Raw genomic sequence first — 19,546 nt, 5'->3', positions numbered from 1 at the left:
AGGGAAGAAGATTTTGTGTCTTGAGTCTGGAAAACCTTGCACAGGCTTCTTATGATTGCTGCCTTCTAGAAGAGACATCAGAGCATGTTGTTTCTCAAGAAACCAAGATGCAGGGCTGGGGTTGTGGATCAGTGGTAGAGTACTTGCCTAGCACGTGTGAGGCACTGGGTTCGATCCTCAGCACCCCATACAAATAAATAAATGAATAATATTGTGTCCATATACAACTAAAAAAAAATCTTTTTTTTTTTTTTTTAAAGATGCAGTAACATGGATACAGTGTTTCTGCTTAGACAGCACCCAGTGTTTTTATTGGAGTCTGGTCATATAGGCACCTTCAGGCTTGCATGTACCAAAAGTCCTAGCATACAGATTGAAAGCAAGTGTTTGGACATAAATAACATTGTTCAAGCAAACTGTAAGCATTGTGAACTGCCTTTATCTGTTAGGGAAAGGAGAAAAGCCAAATTCAGAGGTGGCAGCGAAGGGCCAACCTTGCAAGCAGTTTTCTAAAGGAGCAGCCTCAGGCTGCTATATTAACTACTCTGCAAAGATATGTTGGTTTAAATAAACTAGATTAGTAATGTTCATTTTACTTTTTTACTCTCTAATGTGGCTACTTGCTCACATTTTTTGGATCACATATTTCTGGGCAATGCTAATCTAAATCTTACATGAGAAAATGTTTTTAAATCTATTTTAGTTTTGTCCACATACACTAATGATTTCTATTAGTATGATTCTGATATATTAAACAGGGGAAAGTCTCCCTCAAATGATATCTTTATATTCACTAATCTAAGATTGAATCATATGCTTCAGTAGACACAGCTCCACATTCTCAAATTTAGTTTCATTACCTAAGAACAAGAGGAAACCCCCCCTCCAAAAATAATGTGATCAAAATAAAGGATTTCACAACTGTTATAAAAACAAATCCTAGTCTGAAAAGCTCCACTTGATAAGCACATTAGAGCTCAAGACAGTAAGACTTACCATCAATTCAAATTGTTGAACTACTTCTTTTGTTCTTCTCTAAGCTGTTAATAATTTGTAATTGTTATGAATCCATCCATGAAAACAATATTTGAGAAGAGGTTTATATAAATGGGCTAATTTTGCTTGAGAAGTTCACTTCCTGCTTACCCATGGGAGATGGGAGATGTGGCTAAAATAGTAAAACTTTGCTAAGATAGATGATATAGAATAGCAATCAGGATATGTTTAACTTCTTCCCAGGCACTGAATACTAATATGTACTTCACTCTTTAAGAAAGGATATGGTTTTAGGAAAATAATTTCTAGGACTAGAACTGTGAAAGCAGCAGAGGATATTTTTGTTAAACTAAATTCAGAATGTGATTTTCAGTGACATATTGCCTGCAGGTCCCCTGCAGGCCTAGTTGAAGGACAGAACCATCGTTCAGCATCACTGCCACATCTCATCAAAAGTCGAGTGGAGCTGAAACCCTAACCCTCCTCTTCTGTCCGTGACCTACTCATGAGTGAAGGCAGAAAAGAGTCCTCAGGCTATAAGTAAAGAGCAGTTCATAACTAGCACTATTATTATTTGTCCATTACCCATAAAGACCTACAGTTCAGCCATTTTATTATCTTTTGGAATTGAAGGAGTTCATTAGCATTCTATATCAATAACTGGCACCATGACTCATTTTAAAAGCTTTGCTGATCCAATGAAAAATCATAAAGCTTAACATATTTGTAATTTTAAAATTTTTACAAAACAAAATCTAATAATATCAATGCTGCTTTCTAATTATGTTAAATAGTATGGAGAGCAGTTAGAAAGAATCTTTAATAAAATCTGAAGTTATTTTCTTCTCATTGTTCAAACAGTAAGGAACATGGAGCAAAAAACCTTGTAGGTGGCCTGGGGATATGGCTCAAGCGGAAATGCGCTCGCCTGGCATGCGTGGGGCGCTGCGTTCGATCCTTAGCACCACATAAAAATAAAGATGTTGTGTCCACCAAAAACTGAAAAATAAATATTAAAAAAATTCTCTCTCTCTCTCTTTAAAAAAGTTAAAAAGAGCCATAAAATTGAGGTTACATAATATTCTGAGAATGTTATTAATCAGAATACCAAGAATCTACAGTGTTTTTTTGTTTGTTTGTTTGTTTTGAGACATGGTCTTGCTAAGTTACCCAGGCTGGCTGGGATCCTCCTACATCACCTTTCCAAATAACTGGGATAACAGGTGTGCACCACCACACATACCCAGCCACAGTGCTACTTATAACCTCATTCAGCTTGTCTTGAAAATGGCTTATCTTCCCTGCATCCCTAGTTGTGAACTAGATTAAATAGGTTGTAGAATTATAATAGCAAGTATAATAGAATTATGGTGAAAATAAAAACAGAACTGCAGTTTGTGGAAATGAGGAACTCAAAATTGCTGGGTTTTTTTCTAGGCTATTTTTTATATTTTAAAGTGCACTCATTTGTATAATATGGTTTTATGATATCTCTGACACAGCTGAAATAGTACACTAGCAGATTTTCCAAAGTAAATAAAATACCACCTTACATTTTCATTGACTTTCCTGCCCTCATCTAATCACTTAATTGTATAACTAATACCTGTTGTCTTTGTGATGGGCTTTAAAACTATCTGGTATTTTTTAAGAATCATGAAATATTTGTTGTTTTGTTTTTAATTTTTTTGTAGTTTCAGATGGACAGAATGCCTTTATTTTATTTGTTTATTTTTATGTGGTGCTGAGGATCGAACCCAGTGCCTCATGCGTGCTACTGCTGAGCTACAGCTCCAGCCTGGAATATTTGTTGTTTTTTTTTCTTAAATTTTTTATTTGTTTTAATTAGTGATACATGACAGTAGTGCATTCATGCACTTTGATATATCATACATAGATGGGATATAATTTCTCATTTTTCTGAGTATACATGTTGCAGAATCATATTGGTCAGGTAGTCACATATACACATACAGTAATAATGTCTGTTTCATTCTACTATCTTTCCTATCCCCACATTTCCTCCTCTCCCCTCTCATCACTTCCCTCTACCTAATTTAAGGTAACTCTATTCTTCCCTAGTGCCCCCCATCTTATTGTGAATTAGCATCCGCATATTAGAGAAAACATTCGGCCTTTGTTTTTTTGGGATTGGCTTATTTTTCTTAGCATGATATTCTCCAGCTCCAACCATTTACTGGCAAATTCCATAATTTTACTCTTCTTTAAACCTGAGTATTATTCCATTAGGTTTATATACCACATTTTCTTTATCCATTTATCTATTGAGGGACTCCTAGGTTGGTTTCATAGTCTAGCTATTGTGAATTGAGCTGCTATAAACATTGATGTGGCTGCATCACTATAGTATGCTGATTTTAAGTCCTTTGGGTATGAACCAGGAGTGGGATAGCTGGGTCAAATGGTGGTTCCATTCCCAGTTTTCTGAGGAATCTCTATAATGCTTTCCATAGTGGTTGCACTAATTTGCAGTCCCATCAGCAATGTGTGAGTGTACTTATTTCATCACATGCTAGCCAGCATTTATTGTTGCCTGTCATTCTTAATGATTGCCATTCTGACAGGAGTGAGATGAAATCGTAGAGTAGTTTTGATTTGCATTTCTCTAATTGCTAGAGATGTTGAACACTTTTTCATATATCTGTTGATCAGTTGTATTTTTTCTTCTGTGAAGTGTCTGTTCAGTTCCTTAGCCCATTTATTGATTGGGCTATTGGCTTTTTGTGTGTGTTAAGTTTTTTGAGTTCTTTATGTATCCTAGAGATTAATGCTTTATTGGAATTGGTTGTAGTAAAGACTTTCTCCCAAACTGTAGGCTCTCTCCTCACTTTTATTAATTGTTTCCTTTGCTGAGAAAAAGCTTTTTAATTTGAATCTATCCCATTTAACTCTTGATTTTACTTCTTGAGCTTTAGGAGTCTTATTAATGAAGTCAAATCCTAGGCCAATGTGGTAAAATTTTGGGCCTCTTTTTTCTTCTGTTAGGCACAGGGTCTCTGTTGTAGTGCCTAAGTCTTTGGTCCACTTTGAGTTGATTTTTGTGCAGGGTGAGAGATAGAGGTTTAATTTCATTATGGTACATATGGATTTCCAGTTTTGCCAGCACCATTTATTGAATAGACTATCTTTTCTCCAGTGCATGTTTTTTGGCACTTTTGTCTAGTATGACATAACCATATTTTATGTGGGGTTGTCTCTGTGTCCTCTATTCTGTTCCATTGGTCTACATGTCTAATTACATGTCTATTTTGGTACCAATACCATGCCATTTTTATTACTATAGCTCTGTAGTATAGTTTAAGGTCTGGTATTATGATGCTTCCTGCTTCACCTTTCTTGTTAAGAAGTGCTAAAAGCTATTCTGGGTCTCTTATTTTTCTAAATAAATTTCATGATTGCTTTTTCTAATTCTGTGAAGAATGTCATTTGGATTTTAATAGGAATTACATTAAATCTGTATTTGGTAGTATGGCCATTTAAACTATATTAATTCTGCCTATCCAGGAGCATAGGAGATCTTTCCATCTTCTGAGGTTTTCTTCAATTTCTTTCTTTAGTGTTCTGTAGTTTTCACTGTGAATGGAGTAGTTTTCCTAATTTCTCTTTCAGTGGATTCTTCGCTGATGTATAGGAATGAGTTTGATTAATGGGTGTTGATTTTATATCCTGCTACTTTGCTGAATTTATTTATTAATTCTAGAAATTTTCTGGTGGGATTTTTTTGGATCTTATAGAATCATGTTTTCAGCAAATAGTGATAGTTTGAGTTCTTCTTTACCTATTTGTATCCCTTTAATTTCTTTCTTCTGTCTAATTGCTCTGGCTAGAGTTTCAAGGATGATGTTGAATAGAATTGGTGAAAGAGGACATCCTTGTCTTATTCCAGTTTTAAGTGGAAATGCTTTCAATTTTTCTCCACTTAGAATGATGCTGGTCTTGGGTTTAGCATATATAGCTTTTACAATGTTGACGTATGTTCCTACCATCCCTAGTTTTTCTAGTGTTTTGAACATGTAGGTGTGCTATATTTTGTCAGATGCTTTTTCTGCATCTATTGAGATGGTGTTGTTTTGAGATCTTGTTTTAAATCTATTAATATGATGTATTACATTTATTGATTTCCGTATGTTGAATTAACCCTGCATCACTGGGATGAATCCCACTTGATCATGGTGCACTGTCTTTTTAATGTTTTTGTATATGATTTGTCATTGAGAATTTCTGCATCTGTGTTCATCAGGGTTATTGGTCTAAAGTATTCTTTCCTTGATGGGTCTTTGTCTGGTTTTGCTATCAGGGTGATATCAGCCTCACAGAATGAGTTTGGAAGGGTTCCCTCCTTTTCTGTTTCATGGAGTACTTTGAAGCATATTGGTGTTAATTCTTTTTTTTTTAATTTACTTATTTTTTTATTGGTTGTTCAAAACATTACATAGTTCTTGATATATCATATTTCACACTTTGATTCAAGTGGGTTATGAACTCCCATTTTTACCCCGTATACAGATTGCAGAGTCACATCAGTTACACTTCCACTAATATACATATTGACATACTCATGTCTGTTGTATTCTGCTGCCTTTCCTATCCTCTACTATCCCCCCTCCCCACCCCTCCCCTCCCCTCTTCTCTCTCTACCCCCTCTACTGTAATTCATTTCTCCCCCTTGTATTATTTTTCCCTTTCCCCTCACTTCCTCTTGTATGTAATTTTGTATAACCCTAAGGGTCTCCTTCCATTTCCAAGCAATTTCCCTCCACTCTCCCTGTCCCTCCCACCTCTCATCCTTGTTTAACGTTAGTCATCTTCTCATGCTCTTCTTCCCTACTCTGTTCTTAGTTATTCTCCTTATATCAAAGAAGACATTTGGCATTTGTTTTTTAGGGATTGGCTAGCTTCACTAAGCATAATCTGCTCTAGTGCCATCCATTTCCCTGCAAATTCCATGATTTTGTCATTTTTTAGTGCTGCGTAATATTCCATGGTGTATAAATGCCACATTTTTTTTTTTTATCCATTCATCTATTGAAGGGCATCTGGGTTGGTTCCACAGTCTAGCTATTGTGAATTGTGCTGCTATGAACATCGATGTAGCAGTATCCCTGTAGTACGCTCTTTTAAGGTCTTCAGGGAATAGTCCGAGAAGGGCAATAGCTGGGTCGAATGGTGGTTCCATTCCCAGCTTTCCCAGTAATCTCCATACTGCTTTCCAAATTGGCCGCACCAGTTTGCAGCCCCACCAGCAATGTGCAAGAGTACCCTTTTCCCCACATCCTCGCCAGCACTTGTTGTTGTTTGACTTCATAATGGCTGCCAATCTTACTGGAGTGAGATGGTATCTTAGGGTGGTTTTGATTTGCATTTCTCTGACTGCTAGCGATGGTGAGCATTTTTTCATGTACTTGTTGATTGATTGTATGTCCTCCTCTGAGAAGTGTCTGTTCAGGTCTTTGGCCCATTTGTTGATTGGGTTATTTGTTTTCTTATTGTTTAATTTTTTGAGTTCTTTGTATACTCTGGATATTAGGGCTCTGTCTGAAGTGTGAGGAGTAAAAATTTGTTCCCATGATGTAGGCTCCCTATTTACCTCTCTTATTGTTTCTCTTGCTAAGAAAAAACTTTTCAGTTTAAGTAAGTCCCATTTGTTGATTCTTGTTATTAACTCTTGTGCTATGGGTGTCCTATTAAGGAATTTGGAGCCCGACCCCACAATATGTAGATCGGAGCCAACTTTTTCTTCTATCAGACGCAGAGTCTCTGATTTGATATCTAGCTCCTTGATCCACTTTGAGTTAACTTTTGTGCATGGCGAGAGGAGGGGATTCAGTTTCATTTTGTTGCATATGGATTTCCAGTTTTCCCAGCATCATTTGTTGAACATGCTATCTTTCCTCCATTGCATGCTTTTAGCTCCTTTATCAAATATAAGATAGTTGTAGCTTTGTGGATTAGTCTCTGTGTCCTCTGTTCTGTACCATTGGTCCACCCGCCTGTTTTGGTACCAGTACCATGCTGTCTTTGTTACTATTGCTCTGTAATATAGTTTGAAATGGGGAGGCAATCTTAGGGTGGTTTTGATTTGCATTTCTCTGACTGCTAGCGATGGTGAGCATTTTTTCATGTACTTGTTGATTGATTGTATGTCCTCCTCTGAGAAGTGTCTGTTTAGGTCCTTGGCCCATTTGTTGATTGGGTTATTTGTTATCTTATTGTCTAATTTTTTGAGTTCTTTATATACTCTGGATATTAGGGCTCTATCTGAAGTGTGAGGAGTAAAGATTTGTTCCCATGATGTAGGCTCCCTATTTACCTCTCTTATTGTTTCTTTTGCTGAGAAAAAACTTTTTAGTTTGAGCAAGTCCCATTTGTTGATTCTAGATATTAATTCTTGTGCTATGGGTGTCCTATTGAGGAATTTGGAGCCCGACCCCACAGTATGTAGGTCGTAGCCAACTTTTTCTTCTATCAGATGCCTTGTCTCTGGTTTGATATCAAGCTCCTTGATCCATTTTGAGTTAACTTTTGTGCATGGCGAGAGAAAGGGATTCAGTTTCATTTTGTTGCATATGGATTTCCAGTTTTCCCAGCACCATTTGTTGAAGATGCTATCCTTCCTCCATTGCATGCTTTTAGCCCCTTTATCAAATATAAGAAAGTTGTAGTTTTGTGGGTTGGTTTCTGTGTCCTGTATTCTGTACCATTGGTCCACCCGCCTGTTTTGGTACCAGTACCATGCTGTTTTTGTTACTATTGCTCTGTAGTATAGTTTGAAGTCTGGTATCGCTATACCACCTGATTCACACTTCCTGCTTAGCATTGTTTTTGCTATTCTGGGTCTTTTATTTTTCCATATGAATTTCATGATTGCTTTCTCTATTTCTACAAGAAATGCCATTGGGATTTTGATTGGCATTGCATTAAACCTATAGAGAACTTTTGGTAATATCGCCATTTTGATGATGTTAGTTCTGCCTATCCATGAACAGGGTATATTTTTCCATCTTCTAAGATCTTCTTCTACTTCTCTCTTTAGGGTTCTGTAGTTTTCATTGTATAAGTCTTTTACCTCTTTTGTTAGGTTGATTCCCAAGTATTTTATTATTTTTGAGGATATTGTGAATGGAGTGGTTGTCCTCATTTCCATTTCAGAGGGTTTGTCGCTGATATACAGGAATGCCTTTGATTTATGCATGTTGATTTTATATCCTGCCACTTTACTGAATTCATTTATTAGCTCTAATAGTTTCTTTGTAGACCCTTTTGGGTCTGCTAGGTATAGAATCATGTCATCTGCAAATAGTGATAATTTAAGTTCTTCTTTTCCTATTTTTATGCCTTTAATTTCTTTCGTCTAATTGCTCTGGCCAGTGTTTCGAGAACTATGTTGAACAGAAGTGGTGAGAGAGGGCATCCCTGTCTTGTTCCAGATTTTAGAGGGAATGCCTTCAATTTTTCTCCATTCAGAATGATGCTAGCCTGGGGCTTAGCATGGGTTGCTTTTACAATGTTGAGGTATGTTCCTGTTATCCCTATTTTTTCGAGAGTTTTGAACAAAAAGAGATGCTGTACTTTGTCAAATGCTTTTTCCGCATCTATCGAGATGATCATATGGTTCTTATCTTTAAGTCTATTGATGTGGTGGATAACATTTATTGATTTCCGTATATTGAACCAGCCTTGCATCCCAGGGATGAATCCTGCTTGATCATGGTGTACAATTTTTTTGATGTGCCTTTGTATCCGATTCGCCAGAATTTTATTGAGGATTTTTGCATCTAGGTTCATTAGAGATATAGGTCTGTAGTTTTCTTTCTTTGAAGTGTCTTTGTCTGGTTTAGGAATCAGGGTGATTTTGGCCTCGTAGAATGAATTTGGAAGTTCTCCCTCTTTTTCTATTTCCTGAAATAGCTTGAAAAGTATTGGTATTAGTTCCTCTTTAAAGGTTTTGTAAAACTCTGCTGTATACCCATCCGGTCCTGGGCTTTTCTTAGTTGGTAATCTTTTGATGGTTTCTTCTATTTCCTCAATTGATATTGGTCTGTTTAGGTTGTCTATATCCTCCTGTCTCAATCTGGGCAGATCATATGACTAAAGAAATTTATCGATGCCTTCACTATCTTCTCTTTTATTGGAGTATAAGGATTCAAAATAATTTCTAATTGTCTTCTGTATTTCTGTAGCGTCTGTTGTGATATCGCCTTTTTCATCCTGTATGCTAGTAATTTGAGTTCTCTCTCTTCTTCTCTTCGTTAGCATGGCTAAGGGTCTGTCGATCTTATTTATTTTTTCAAAGAACCAACTTTTAGTTTTATCAATTTTTTCAATTGTTTCTTTTGTTTCGATTTCATTAATTTCAGCTCTGATTTTAATTATTTCTTGCCTTCTACTTCTTTTGCTGTTATTTTGCTCTTCTTTTTCTAGGATTTTGAGATGAAGTATGAGATCATTTCTTTGTTGGTTTTTTTCTTTTTTTAAGGAATGAACTCCAAGCAATGAATTTTCCTCTTAGAACTGCTTTCAATGTGTCCCATCGATTCCGATATGTTGTGTCTGTGTTTTCATTTATCTCTAAGAAGTTTTTAATTTCCTCCTTAATGTCTTCTATAACCCATTGATCATTCAGTAACCTATTGTTCATTCTCCAAGTGATGCATGATTTTTCCTTCCTTCTTTTATCGTTGATTTTCAGTTTCATTCCATTATGCTCAGATAAGATGCATGGTATTATCTCTACTCCTTTATATTGTCTAAGAGTTGCCCTGTGACATAATATATGATCTATTTTTGAGAAGGATCCATGTGCTGCTGAGAAAAAAGTGTAATTGCTTGATGTTGGGTGGTATATTCTATATATGTCAATTAAGTCTAGGTTGTTAATTGTGTTATTGAGTTCTATAGTTTCCTTATTCAACTTTTGTTTGGAAGATCTGTCCAGTGGTGAGAGAGGTGTGTTGAAGTCTCCCATGATTATTGTATGGTGGTCTATTAGACTCTTGAACTTGAGAAGAGTTTGTTTGATGAACATAGCTGCACCATTGTTTGGGGCATATATATTTATGATTGTTATGTCTTGTTGGTGTATGGTTCCCTTGAGCAGTATGTAGTGTCCCTCTTTATCCCTTTTGATTAACTTTGGCTTGAAATCTATTTTATTTGATATGAGTATGGACACTCCTGCTTGTTTCCGAAGTCCATATGAGTGATATGATTTTTCCCAACCTTTCACCTTCAGTCTATGTATGTCTTTTCCTATCAAATGTGTCTCCTGTAGGCAGCATATTGTTGGGTCATGTTTTGTGATCCATTCTACTAGCCTGTGTCTCTTAATTGGTGAGTTTAAGCCATTAACATTTAGGGTTATTATTGAGATATGGGTTATCCTTCCAGCCATATTTGTTTATTTATGTTACTGAATATGGTTTGTTTTCCTCTTTGATTTTTTCCCCCCTTTACTGTCCTACCTCCCACTGTTGGTTTTCATTGTTATTTTCCATTTCCTCTTCCTGTAATGTTTTGCTGAGGATTTTTTGGAGAGATGGTTTTCTAGCTGCAAATTCTTTTAACTTTTGTTTATCGTGGAAGGTTTTAATTTCATCTTCCATCTTGAAGCTTAATTTTGCTGGATACATAATTCTTGGTTGGAACCCATTTTCTTTCAGTGTTTGAAATATGTTATTCCAGGATCTTCTAGCTTTCAAAGTCTGTGTTGAGAGATCAGCTGTTATCCTGATTGGTTTACCCCTAAATGTAATCTGCTTCCTTTCTCTTGTAGCTTTTAAAATTGTCTCCTTATTCTGTATGTTGGGCATCTTCATTATAATGTGTCTAGGTGTGGATCTCTTATGATTATGCACATTCGGCGTCCTGTAGGCTTCTAGGATTTGGGATTCTATCTCGTTCTTCAAGTCTGGGAAGTTTTCTCGAATTATTTCATTGAATAGATTGCTCATTCCTTTGGTTTGGAGCTCTGTGCCTTCCTGTATCCCAATGACTCTTAAGTTTGGTCTTTTAATGTTATCCCATATTTCTTGGATGTTCTGCTCATGGTTTCTTAACAGTCTTGCTGAGCTGTCTATGTTCTTTTCAAGTTGAAATACTTTGTCTTCATTGTCTGATGTTCTATCTTCTAAGTGTTCTACTCTGCTGGTAGTATTCTCAATTGAATTTTTAAGTTGGTTTATTGCTTCCTGCCTTTCTAGGATTTCTGTTTGTTTGTTTTTTATAACCTCTATCTCCCTGTATAGTTGATCTTTTGCTTCCTGGATTTGTTTATGTATTTCATTGTTGAAGAGATCTTTCATTGTCTGATTTTGCTGTCTAATGTCTTCCTTGAGACTCCAGATCATCTGAAGCATGTATCTCCTGAATTCTTTATCTGACATTCCATCTGCTGCAGATATTCCCTCTTCTAACGTTGAGTTGACCTGCATTGCTTGTGGTCCTTTCTTCCCTTGTCTCTTCATACTGTTCACGTTTCTTTCTGCTTACTGAGACTGTTGTGTTGTTGAATTTTCCCCCTATATATTTGTATTACTCTTGTATAGTTGCAAAGTCTCCCGCGCAGGCGCAGGCAGGGGCTCTGCTCCTCCTCCAATTGGGGCACTGTGCCTACCACATCGGCAGGCCGCTTGGCCTGTTCTGCTGGTTGGTAGCAGGTGCGCCTACCTTGCAGGCGCGTGGGGCGGCTCTGCCACTCCCAGGTTGCTGGGCCTGACCTGCTGGTGGGTTGCAGGTCCGGCTACCTTGCAGGCGCGGGGGGAGGGTGCACACCTATTTGTATTTAGACAGTTACGCGGAATGGAGGACGTAATGCTTGGGATGAAAGTTGGGGGGAAGGGGAAGGTAGGTGCTCTTGAAAAGAAAGAAGGAGAGGGAGATAGATAGCATAGAGGAGAATGGAAAGAGCAGTAAATCTTGGAAGGGGAGAGAGAGAGAGGGAAAAGGGAGAGAAAAAATTAAAATGAAATAGGAAATAAAATTAGGTCTTAGAGATCCATTTTCTTCTCTTCCCGTAGGCAAAGCTGTGCCCTCCGGGCTGAGTTTTGCCCTCAATGTGTCAACAGCAATCCCTGTAAGGCGGTTCCTGGGAGTCTCTCAATCCTGTTGTTCCAGGGCCGTTTCACTTCTACGGCCCCTCCTCCCCTTCCTCCTGCCAGCCAGCCAGGTCCTGCTCACCGGAGGCAGTTCCCCAAGGATTTGGTTACACTTTCAGCCCCACCGAGTGCTCTATTTCCCTAACTACTGAGCACTCTCGCTGTCATTCATCTAAGCCCCAGTGCTGTGGAGCTGTGGTCTGGAAGTCAATTGTTTAATTTTTTCAGACCCCTTTGGTGGGCACACCTTTGGAATCTGGCAGCTAAGACCATTGGTGTCACTGTTGGTGGTAATAGGAGTTGGGGGTCGAGGATCCCCTCTACTTCCCTCCGCCCCTACCGTCACACCCTCTCAGTTCGTGGTTGGGGGAGTTGGGGGTGGGGAGTCTTCTCTGCTTCCCTCTGCCCCTACAGTTACGCCCTCGTCACTGGCAGTAGGGGGAGTTGGGGGTCGAGAGTCCTTTGGCCCTTACGGTCACGCCCAGGGAGAGATTTTGAAGTTTCCCGGTTGTTTGTATCTGATGTGGGTGGGAGTCACACACCTGCTAAAGTAGACTCTGCTGGGAAGGAATGTCTTTTGCCGAACTTTGGTGACTTCCCCTCTCTGCTATGGCGGGCCCCTGGCTCCTTGCCGGAGTGTCCGAAGGGGGGGTGGAACTGGCTTGTCTCTGGTCTGACACAATCTCTGGTTTTAGTTCCCAGTTCGCTATTTCGTAAAGGGTTGGTTAGATTCCCTTCACACTGTCTCAGGGGGGGAGCCGTTCGCCGGGTGGGCGGGGCTGTTGGTAGAGCCGGGAGGGCACGGGCTGTCTGCTGGGCCAGGCCGGGACACTTCTCGCTGCGCCGGGCCGCCAGGGGCTGCCTGTAGAGCCGGGAAGCTGCGGCCGCGTGGCTAAGATCCGGGCGGGTGGGGTGGCCGTTCGCTCAGCGAGAGCGGGACGGCGAGAGCGGGACGGCGAGATGGCAGGTGCCGTCTGCGGGTTCGGGCGGGCCACGCCGCTCTGGGCCGCTGGCTGCTTGCAGAAGCAGCTGGTGGCTGCGGGACTGGACCTCCGCGCTTGCGTGGCCGGCCAAGATCCACTTGTCTGGGACAAACTGACACTTCTAATAAACCTACCAATTCCCGGCAGGTCCCCTCTTAACGTAATTTTGCTAGAAGTTCCTCAGTAGGTAGACTGCCGCTGTTCCAATGGGTCTTTCTGATCCCGTTAATGTGGAGACATTGGAATCGCTGCTTCCTCGCTGGTGGCCATGTTGGATCCCCGGTGTTAATTCTTGTTCGAAAGTCTTGTAGAATTCAGCTGAGAATCCATCTATTCCTGGGCTTTTTTTGGTTGGTAGGCTTTTGATGGCGTTTTCTATTTCATTACTTGAAATTAATCTACTTAAATCAGAAATATTTGTTTTAATGATGCTATTTTGACAAGTTAACAGTCTCTAAATAAATTATTGTATACTTTTTTTGCACTTAAATTAAGAACCAAAGTACAGACTAAGACCACTAATTTTATAGTCTGATCAAGTCTTAGAACCAGAAATCTAAGACACACTGTACACTCTTCTATTCATTTTAAAGGAGAAAGTAGAGGCACAGGGAGAGAATCTCTAATAGCAAAGCAGTTTGGGATGTTCTCTCTTCAACTATCAGATTTTGTTTAGGGTGTTCTGAGGACCCAATACATGCCTAATTTTCCAGCCTATATTCAGAGCCAGTTGAGAAAGACAAAGGAGATGTGGCAAGTGAATACCAAAATACTCAATTTTATTATTGTTAATATACTGCAGTAGGAGTCAGGTATTTCAAAACTTCCTAAAACTATACCCTAAAGAGAGAGTCTTCTCGTTCGAGGAAAAAATTTTTAAACTCATGGCTATATTTTCATGAGGTTCATTGTATATTTATTAAGACAGTAATGTTTATAGAAAACAATCATTGTCCAGTAAAATTTTAGGTGTTTTTTTTTTAATCATGAGAAGGAATGTTTAAAACAATGTCTTAAAAATGTTTCTTCCTTGATAAAGCATGTATTTTCTGAAAATCAAAAATGGAGTCTTTAGGCATGAAATACATTTTGTCCAATTATAATTTTAGAAGACTTGTGAAGGCTTTGGGCTGCTTTTGTACCTCTACAATCTTGTTTACTATAGGAAAATATTAAGCTGCTTCAAGATTTTTGTGTGTGTGCATCCTTCATTGAGGTGCTTTATACTACCATATTAGATTTTTATCTCCAGTGGAGAGCTTTGTTTTATAACAAACGTAAACACATAATCCATTATTACAAATGTTTACATATGCAAGAAGTGCCAAGTAGAATAGGTGAAGTATGACAGAACACACAGGAGTGACCAGCCACCTGGGAGAATTAAGGGGATTTTTCAGAGTGGGTCACATTTGAGATCATCTTTAGGAATGAGTAGGTGGTCATCATGAAGGGGATGGCATTCAGGGATGAAAGAACAACTTATACAAAATATGAAATCACATGGCACATATATTAGTGTCTTTATATTGTTTGGAAGTAGGTGTGTTCTCGGTGTTGGAGCACGGACGAAGGATGCACTCGCCTAGCATGTGTGAGGCACTGGGTTCAATTCTCAGCACCGCATATAAATAAATGAATAAAATAAAACTTCATCAACATCTAAAAACTTTTTTTTAAAGCCCTAGGTTTTATCTCCCAGCACCTCAAAAATAATAAAAAAAATTTATCAGAGAGGGCACTTTCTTCCATTTTTGCTATAATTAAACATTCATAGCATAAAATTTACAATTTTAAGTGAATTATCAGTGGCATTAAGTACATTCACATTGCTGCACAGTCATTGCCACTATTTTGTGAACTTTCTCATCACTCCAAACTGAAATTCTGTACCCATTAAATATTAATCCCCCATTCTCCTTTTTCCTCAGCCCCTGTTAACTTCTGTTGTACTTTCTATGAATTTGCCTCTCTAGGTACCTCTTAAAAGGAGAATCATACATGTTTGTCATAAAATAAATGATCATACAAATAATTATGCAAAATGAAATATTTCACTTATTTCACTTAGCATGTTTTCAAACTTTTTTCATGTCATAGCATGTGACACAATTGCATTTATTTGCATGACTGAGTAATGTTGTCTATGTATACCACATTTTATTTATCCATTCATTTGTCTGTGGACATACCTGTTGGCTGGTATGAGTAATGCTGCTGTGAACACTGATGTGGAAGTATCTTCTTGAGATACTGCTTTTAATCATTATAGTTACATAACCTTGTAGAATTGCTAGATCATAAGGTATTTCTGTGTTTGCCTTTTGGAGGAATTACCAGACAGTTTGAACCATGTCAGCTGCACCACTTTGCATTCCCACCAGCAACACATGTAGGGTGTCAAAGACTCCACATCCTTGCAAACATTGTAGTTTAAAGTTTTTTTAAAAAATTTACTAAACCGCATAGAAGTTCTGTAAGAACTAAAGACTGTTCATACAGTCTTTACACTAAAAATGACCTTTAGATGGTCAGCATTAGAAAAAGTTTGCATGAGCCAGCATCAGAGAATATTGACCTTTCTCTTATTGTTTGTGTAGCAGAATGCGTTCATGGAAAAGCCTTTGAAATATGAAAATACTTTTATAAAGTCAAATTCTCAAGCATAAAACAAATCGAGGTGGATTTGTAATCTGCATGTCTCTGCTCTTAACAAAACAGTTTTCTTTCTTCCTACAGCTCCCTGTACAGGCAGCACTTTCTTTTGCCATAGCAACATGTGCATCAATAATTCTTTAGTCTGTAATGGTGTTCAAAACTGTGCATACCCTTGGGATGAAAATCATTGTAAAGGTGAGTCCAAGGCAAAAGCCAACTGTTTTGAGAAAAGAGTGACTGTTGCCTTTCATTAAGGAAGACTTAAAATGTTCTTTTTGTACAACAGTGCTTAGTATAACTACTTGCAGAAATGGAGACTTTTTTTCATGGATAATAGACCTCTGGGATGTGGTAAAAGCAAAGAAAAACACTTATTCTCAACAAAAGCAGTTTTTTGTTTAGAGTATGTTTTTATCTTGAATTGTTCAAAAGTTGTCATATTTCTTGCCCTTGTTTTATTTTCTTATTGTGGTTGAAATCTGTCATTTGTGTTCTAAAGATACCTAAATTAATTGTGAAAATAATTTAGAGGACAGCCTTTTATTCTTTTTTAAGTTATATGGAAACACTATAATAAAAATCAACTAATAGATTCAGGTTTACAATATAAGAGCAGACCCATTCGAAGAACTGCTTTTAATTTCATCAAATCTGCTTTGCTATATTTCCAATCTATATACTCTGAAAGATAAATATGGCTTGTGATAACTGTTGAATGTTTGCCAGTTGGTTGTCAAAGCAGTATGTCAGAACTAAGATTTATCTACCTTTCGTCCTCCCAAGTGTTCAATAAATATCTATGAAAAGGTGATATAATGTGACATGGCTGTATTAAGTACTTGGCATGAAATATTTTCAGGTAATCATTCAAAAACAGTAGACCATGATAACATTTTGTGGCTAGTTAGATCTTATTTGTTCTCTTTTCCTGGTGGTCATCAGTATAAATCTTGTTGATATGCTTGAACATAGCAGTTGGTCAAACCTACCATATAGCAGAAAGTTAAACTTGATAAAATAAGAATATTTATTTCGTCATTTTCTATATTAATGCATCCAATTTGATTTGCAAGTTGTAAGCTTTTCTATACCTTTCAGCAAAGTAACCAAGTACTTTTTTTGTAATCTGTCTAGTCATATTGTGATTAGTTACTTTGCCCAGAGATCAGGACACTAGGGTTGTTGTGTTTGTTTAAAAGCTTAACTTTCAGTTGCATTGTCTGTGATATATTTGACCTATATTCTGCTTTTCCTAAAAATCCTTTACCAGTTTGTTCCAGGACTTCTATTAACGAATTTTGAAAAGCTTAATGTTTCTCTTTCTCTTTCTGCAGAAAAGAAAAAAGCTGGACTATTTGAACAGATCACTAAAACTCATGGGACAATTATTGGCATTACATCAGGAATTGTCTTGGTTCTTCTCATTATTTCTATTTTAGTACAAGTGAAACAGCCCCGAAAAAAGGTCATGGCTTGTAAAACTGCTTTTAATAAAACTGGGTTCCAAGAAGTGTTTGATCCTCCTCATTATGAACTATTTTCACTAAGGGACAAAGAGATTTCTGCAGACCTGGCAGATTTGTCAGAAGAATTGGACAACTACCAGAAGATGCGGCGCTCCTCCACTGCCTCCCGGTGCATTCATGACCATCACTGTGGATCGCAAGCATCCAGTGTCAAACAAAGCAGGACCAACCTCAGTTCCATGGAACTTCCTTTCCGAAATGATTTTGCACAACCACAGCCAATGAAAACGTTTAATAGCACCTTCAAAAAAAGTAGTTACACTTTCAAACAGGCACATGAGTGCCCTGAACAGGCCCTAGAAGACAGAGTAATGGAGGAGATTCCTTGTGAAATTTATGTCAGGGGGCGAGAAGATTCTGCACAAGCATCCATATCCATCGACTTTTAATCTTCTACTAAAGGTGATATTATTAAGTATGTATGTATGCAACCTACAGAGCAGCCATTCTGATTTCAGTAACCAACTCTATTTTCCTGTCAAACTAGGAAGACCTTCATTTGCCATTTCCCTATCACATTGATGACATTTTTATCATCTCAGGCAGTCTCTATGTTAAGCCAAATAAAGGAACTTAATACATTTGGTAGGAAAAAAAATAATCATCATATGTTGCTTGATGTCATATTAACAAAATCATCACCAGTTACATAGCAGGTGAAGAGGGGCATTGGTGGTATTGGGCCAGGCTCAGGCTGCCTGTTAGTTTTAGCATCAGAAATACTGCTCTTGACTGACAAAGCTCTGCCAATATTTTGAACCCATAATAAACTTAAAAATAAGGTTTGTCTTTATATTCCTCTTATTTTTCTTTTCTATTATTTGTTTTATATGCCTATAGTTTTGCCATTACTGTATCCTAATAAGTGGTTAATACACCACTTACCTCAACACAGGCATTTGTTGTTAAACTTGTCAAAATACAGCTAATTTAGTTCTGTTTTTCTACACTAATTTTTACACTACTGCCTTTTAATTACTAGATTGTTAGTCCTTATTTTCTATGAGAAATAGATGATATAATTTTCGCCTTTAAATCATACCTTATCTCTGTTGTATTATACTAGTAAACTTCATGATCCTGAGATATATGCACCTTACCAGTTATGACTAAAAATTTAAGACAAAAATGTCTAGCAAATCTTTGAAATCGCCTACATTTGGTCACATTCGGTGACAGCCCATTCATTCCAGTAGACAGTCATTTAATTCACTTGTGGGGAGATCTATAATTGTGTTTATTTATAGTGTTTCTCATCCCCAAAACTACATTTCCTATTATTTTTGTAAGAAGATTACTTCCTTTGTATTGGTTTATCTTTTGACATTTGGTAACCCAAGATTCTGTGAGAGTTAAAGGAAAATTCCTAAGAAACTGTGAAAGCCTTTTGATTGCTTCTTTCTTAGGACAGCACATTTTTCTAACTCTTATCAAGAATACCAATTTCAACTTTTTTTTAAACTGCACTTTTGACCTTATTTTTTTTATGGTATATAAAACAATAATTTATAAACATGATATAACTCATTTGTGTTTTTTTAGACTTTTTTGATATTATTTGATACTGTACAAACTATTAAGTCAAGATGAAAGACCTACATGAAGATTTCTTTCAGTGTTCACATTAGCAGCTTTGTATACAAACATGCTTTGTTGGAACTGTACACCCATAATTTATTATAAAGACCTTGGTAATGTGTACATAGGCTTTCTCTTTCCTTTTGTTGCTGTATTTAGTTTGTGATAAATCTTTCACTGTATGATATTTATTGCTCTAAATCACTACACATCTTATTAAAATATGCATTGTTACATGATCATTCAATCATGTTATTTATGGCACTGATATTTTGGGTCTTAAGATATATGTGGAATGAAGTCCATTTATTGAATTGTAACTAATAGAGAGACATGTCATTTATAAGAGGTAAATTCTCGTTTTTTACATTTCTTGTAGTAAATTCTCAATGAAATGAGAAGTTGAGGTTTCACTGGTTTCATTCATTCATTCTTTTACATAGATATGTTCTTTCAGATTAGTGAATGCTGTGACACAATACTGCCTCAGTGTTTCCTGTATCACATTTTTTTTATTTTTAAAAAAGCATTTTATATCGAGAAGATAACTTACACATAGTATATTCATGATTTAATTTTTTTAAGTCATCATAATTTCCTCTCTTAAAAATACAACTCGGAAGACTTAATGAGGGGCTGGGGCTCAGCAGTAGTGCACGTGCCTGGCATGTGTGGGGCACTGGGTTCGATT

General features: G+C 37.4%; 1 protein-coding gene across 2 annotated transcripts in view; it reads left to right on the top strand.

Moving 5' to 3' along the window:
• The window catches only part of NETO2 (neuropilin and tolloid like 2), a 67,076-nt gene extending 47,960 nt beyond the window's left edge, over positions 1–19,116 (top strand). For both annotated transcript variants that reach the window (XM_081274693.1, XM_081274692.1), the window contains exons 8-9: positions 15,833–15,946; positions 17,086–19,116. In XM_081274693.1, the coding sequence (XP_081130819.1) occupies positions 15,833–15,946; positions 17,086–17,666 (695 nt within the window). In that variant the 3' untranslated portion in view covers positions 17,667–19,116. The remainder of the gene's footprint in view (positions 1–15,832; positions 15,947–17,085) is intronic.
• Positions 19,117–19,546: the final 430 nt, after the last annotated feature.

This window comes from Spermophilus citellus (assembly GCF_964194105.1).
Source record: "Spermophilus citellus genome assembly, chromosome: 18".
NCBI lineage: Eukaryota > Metazoa > Chordata > Mammalia > Rodentia > Sciuridae > Spermophilus > Spermophilus citellus.
Note: the sequence above shows the minus strand (reverse complement) of the source record. Positions and strands in the feature narration are given on the sequence as shown.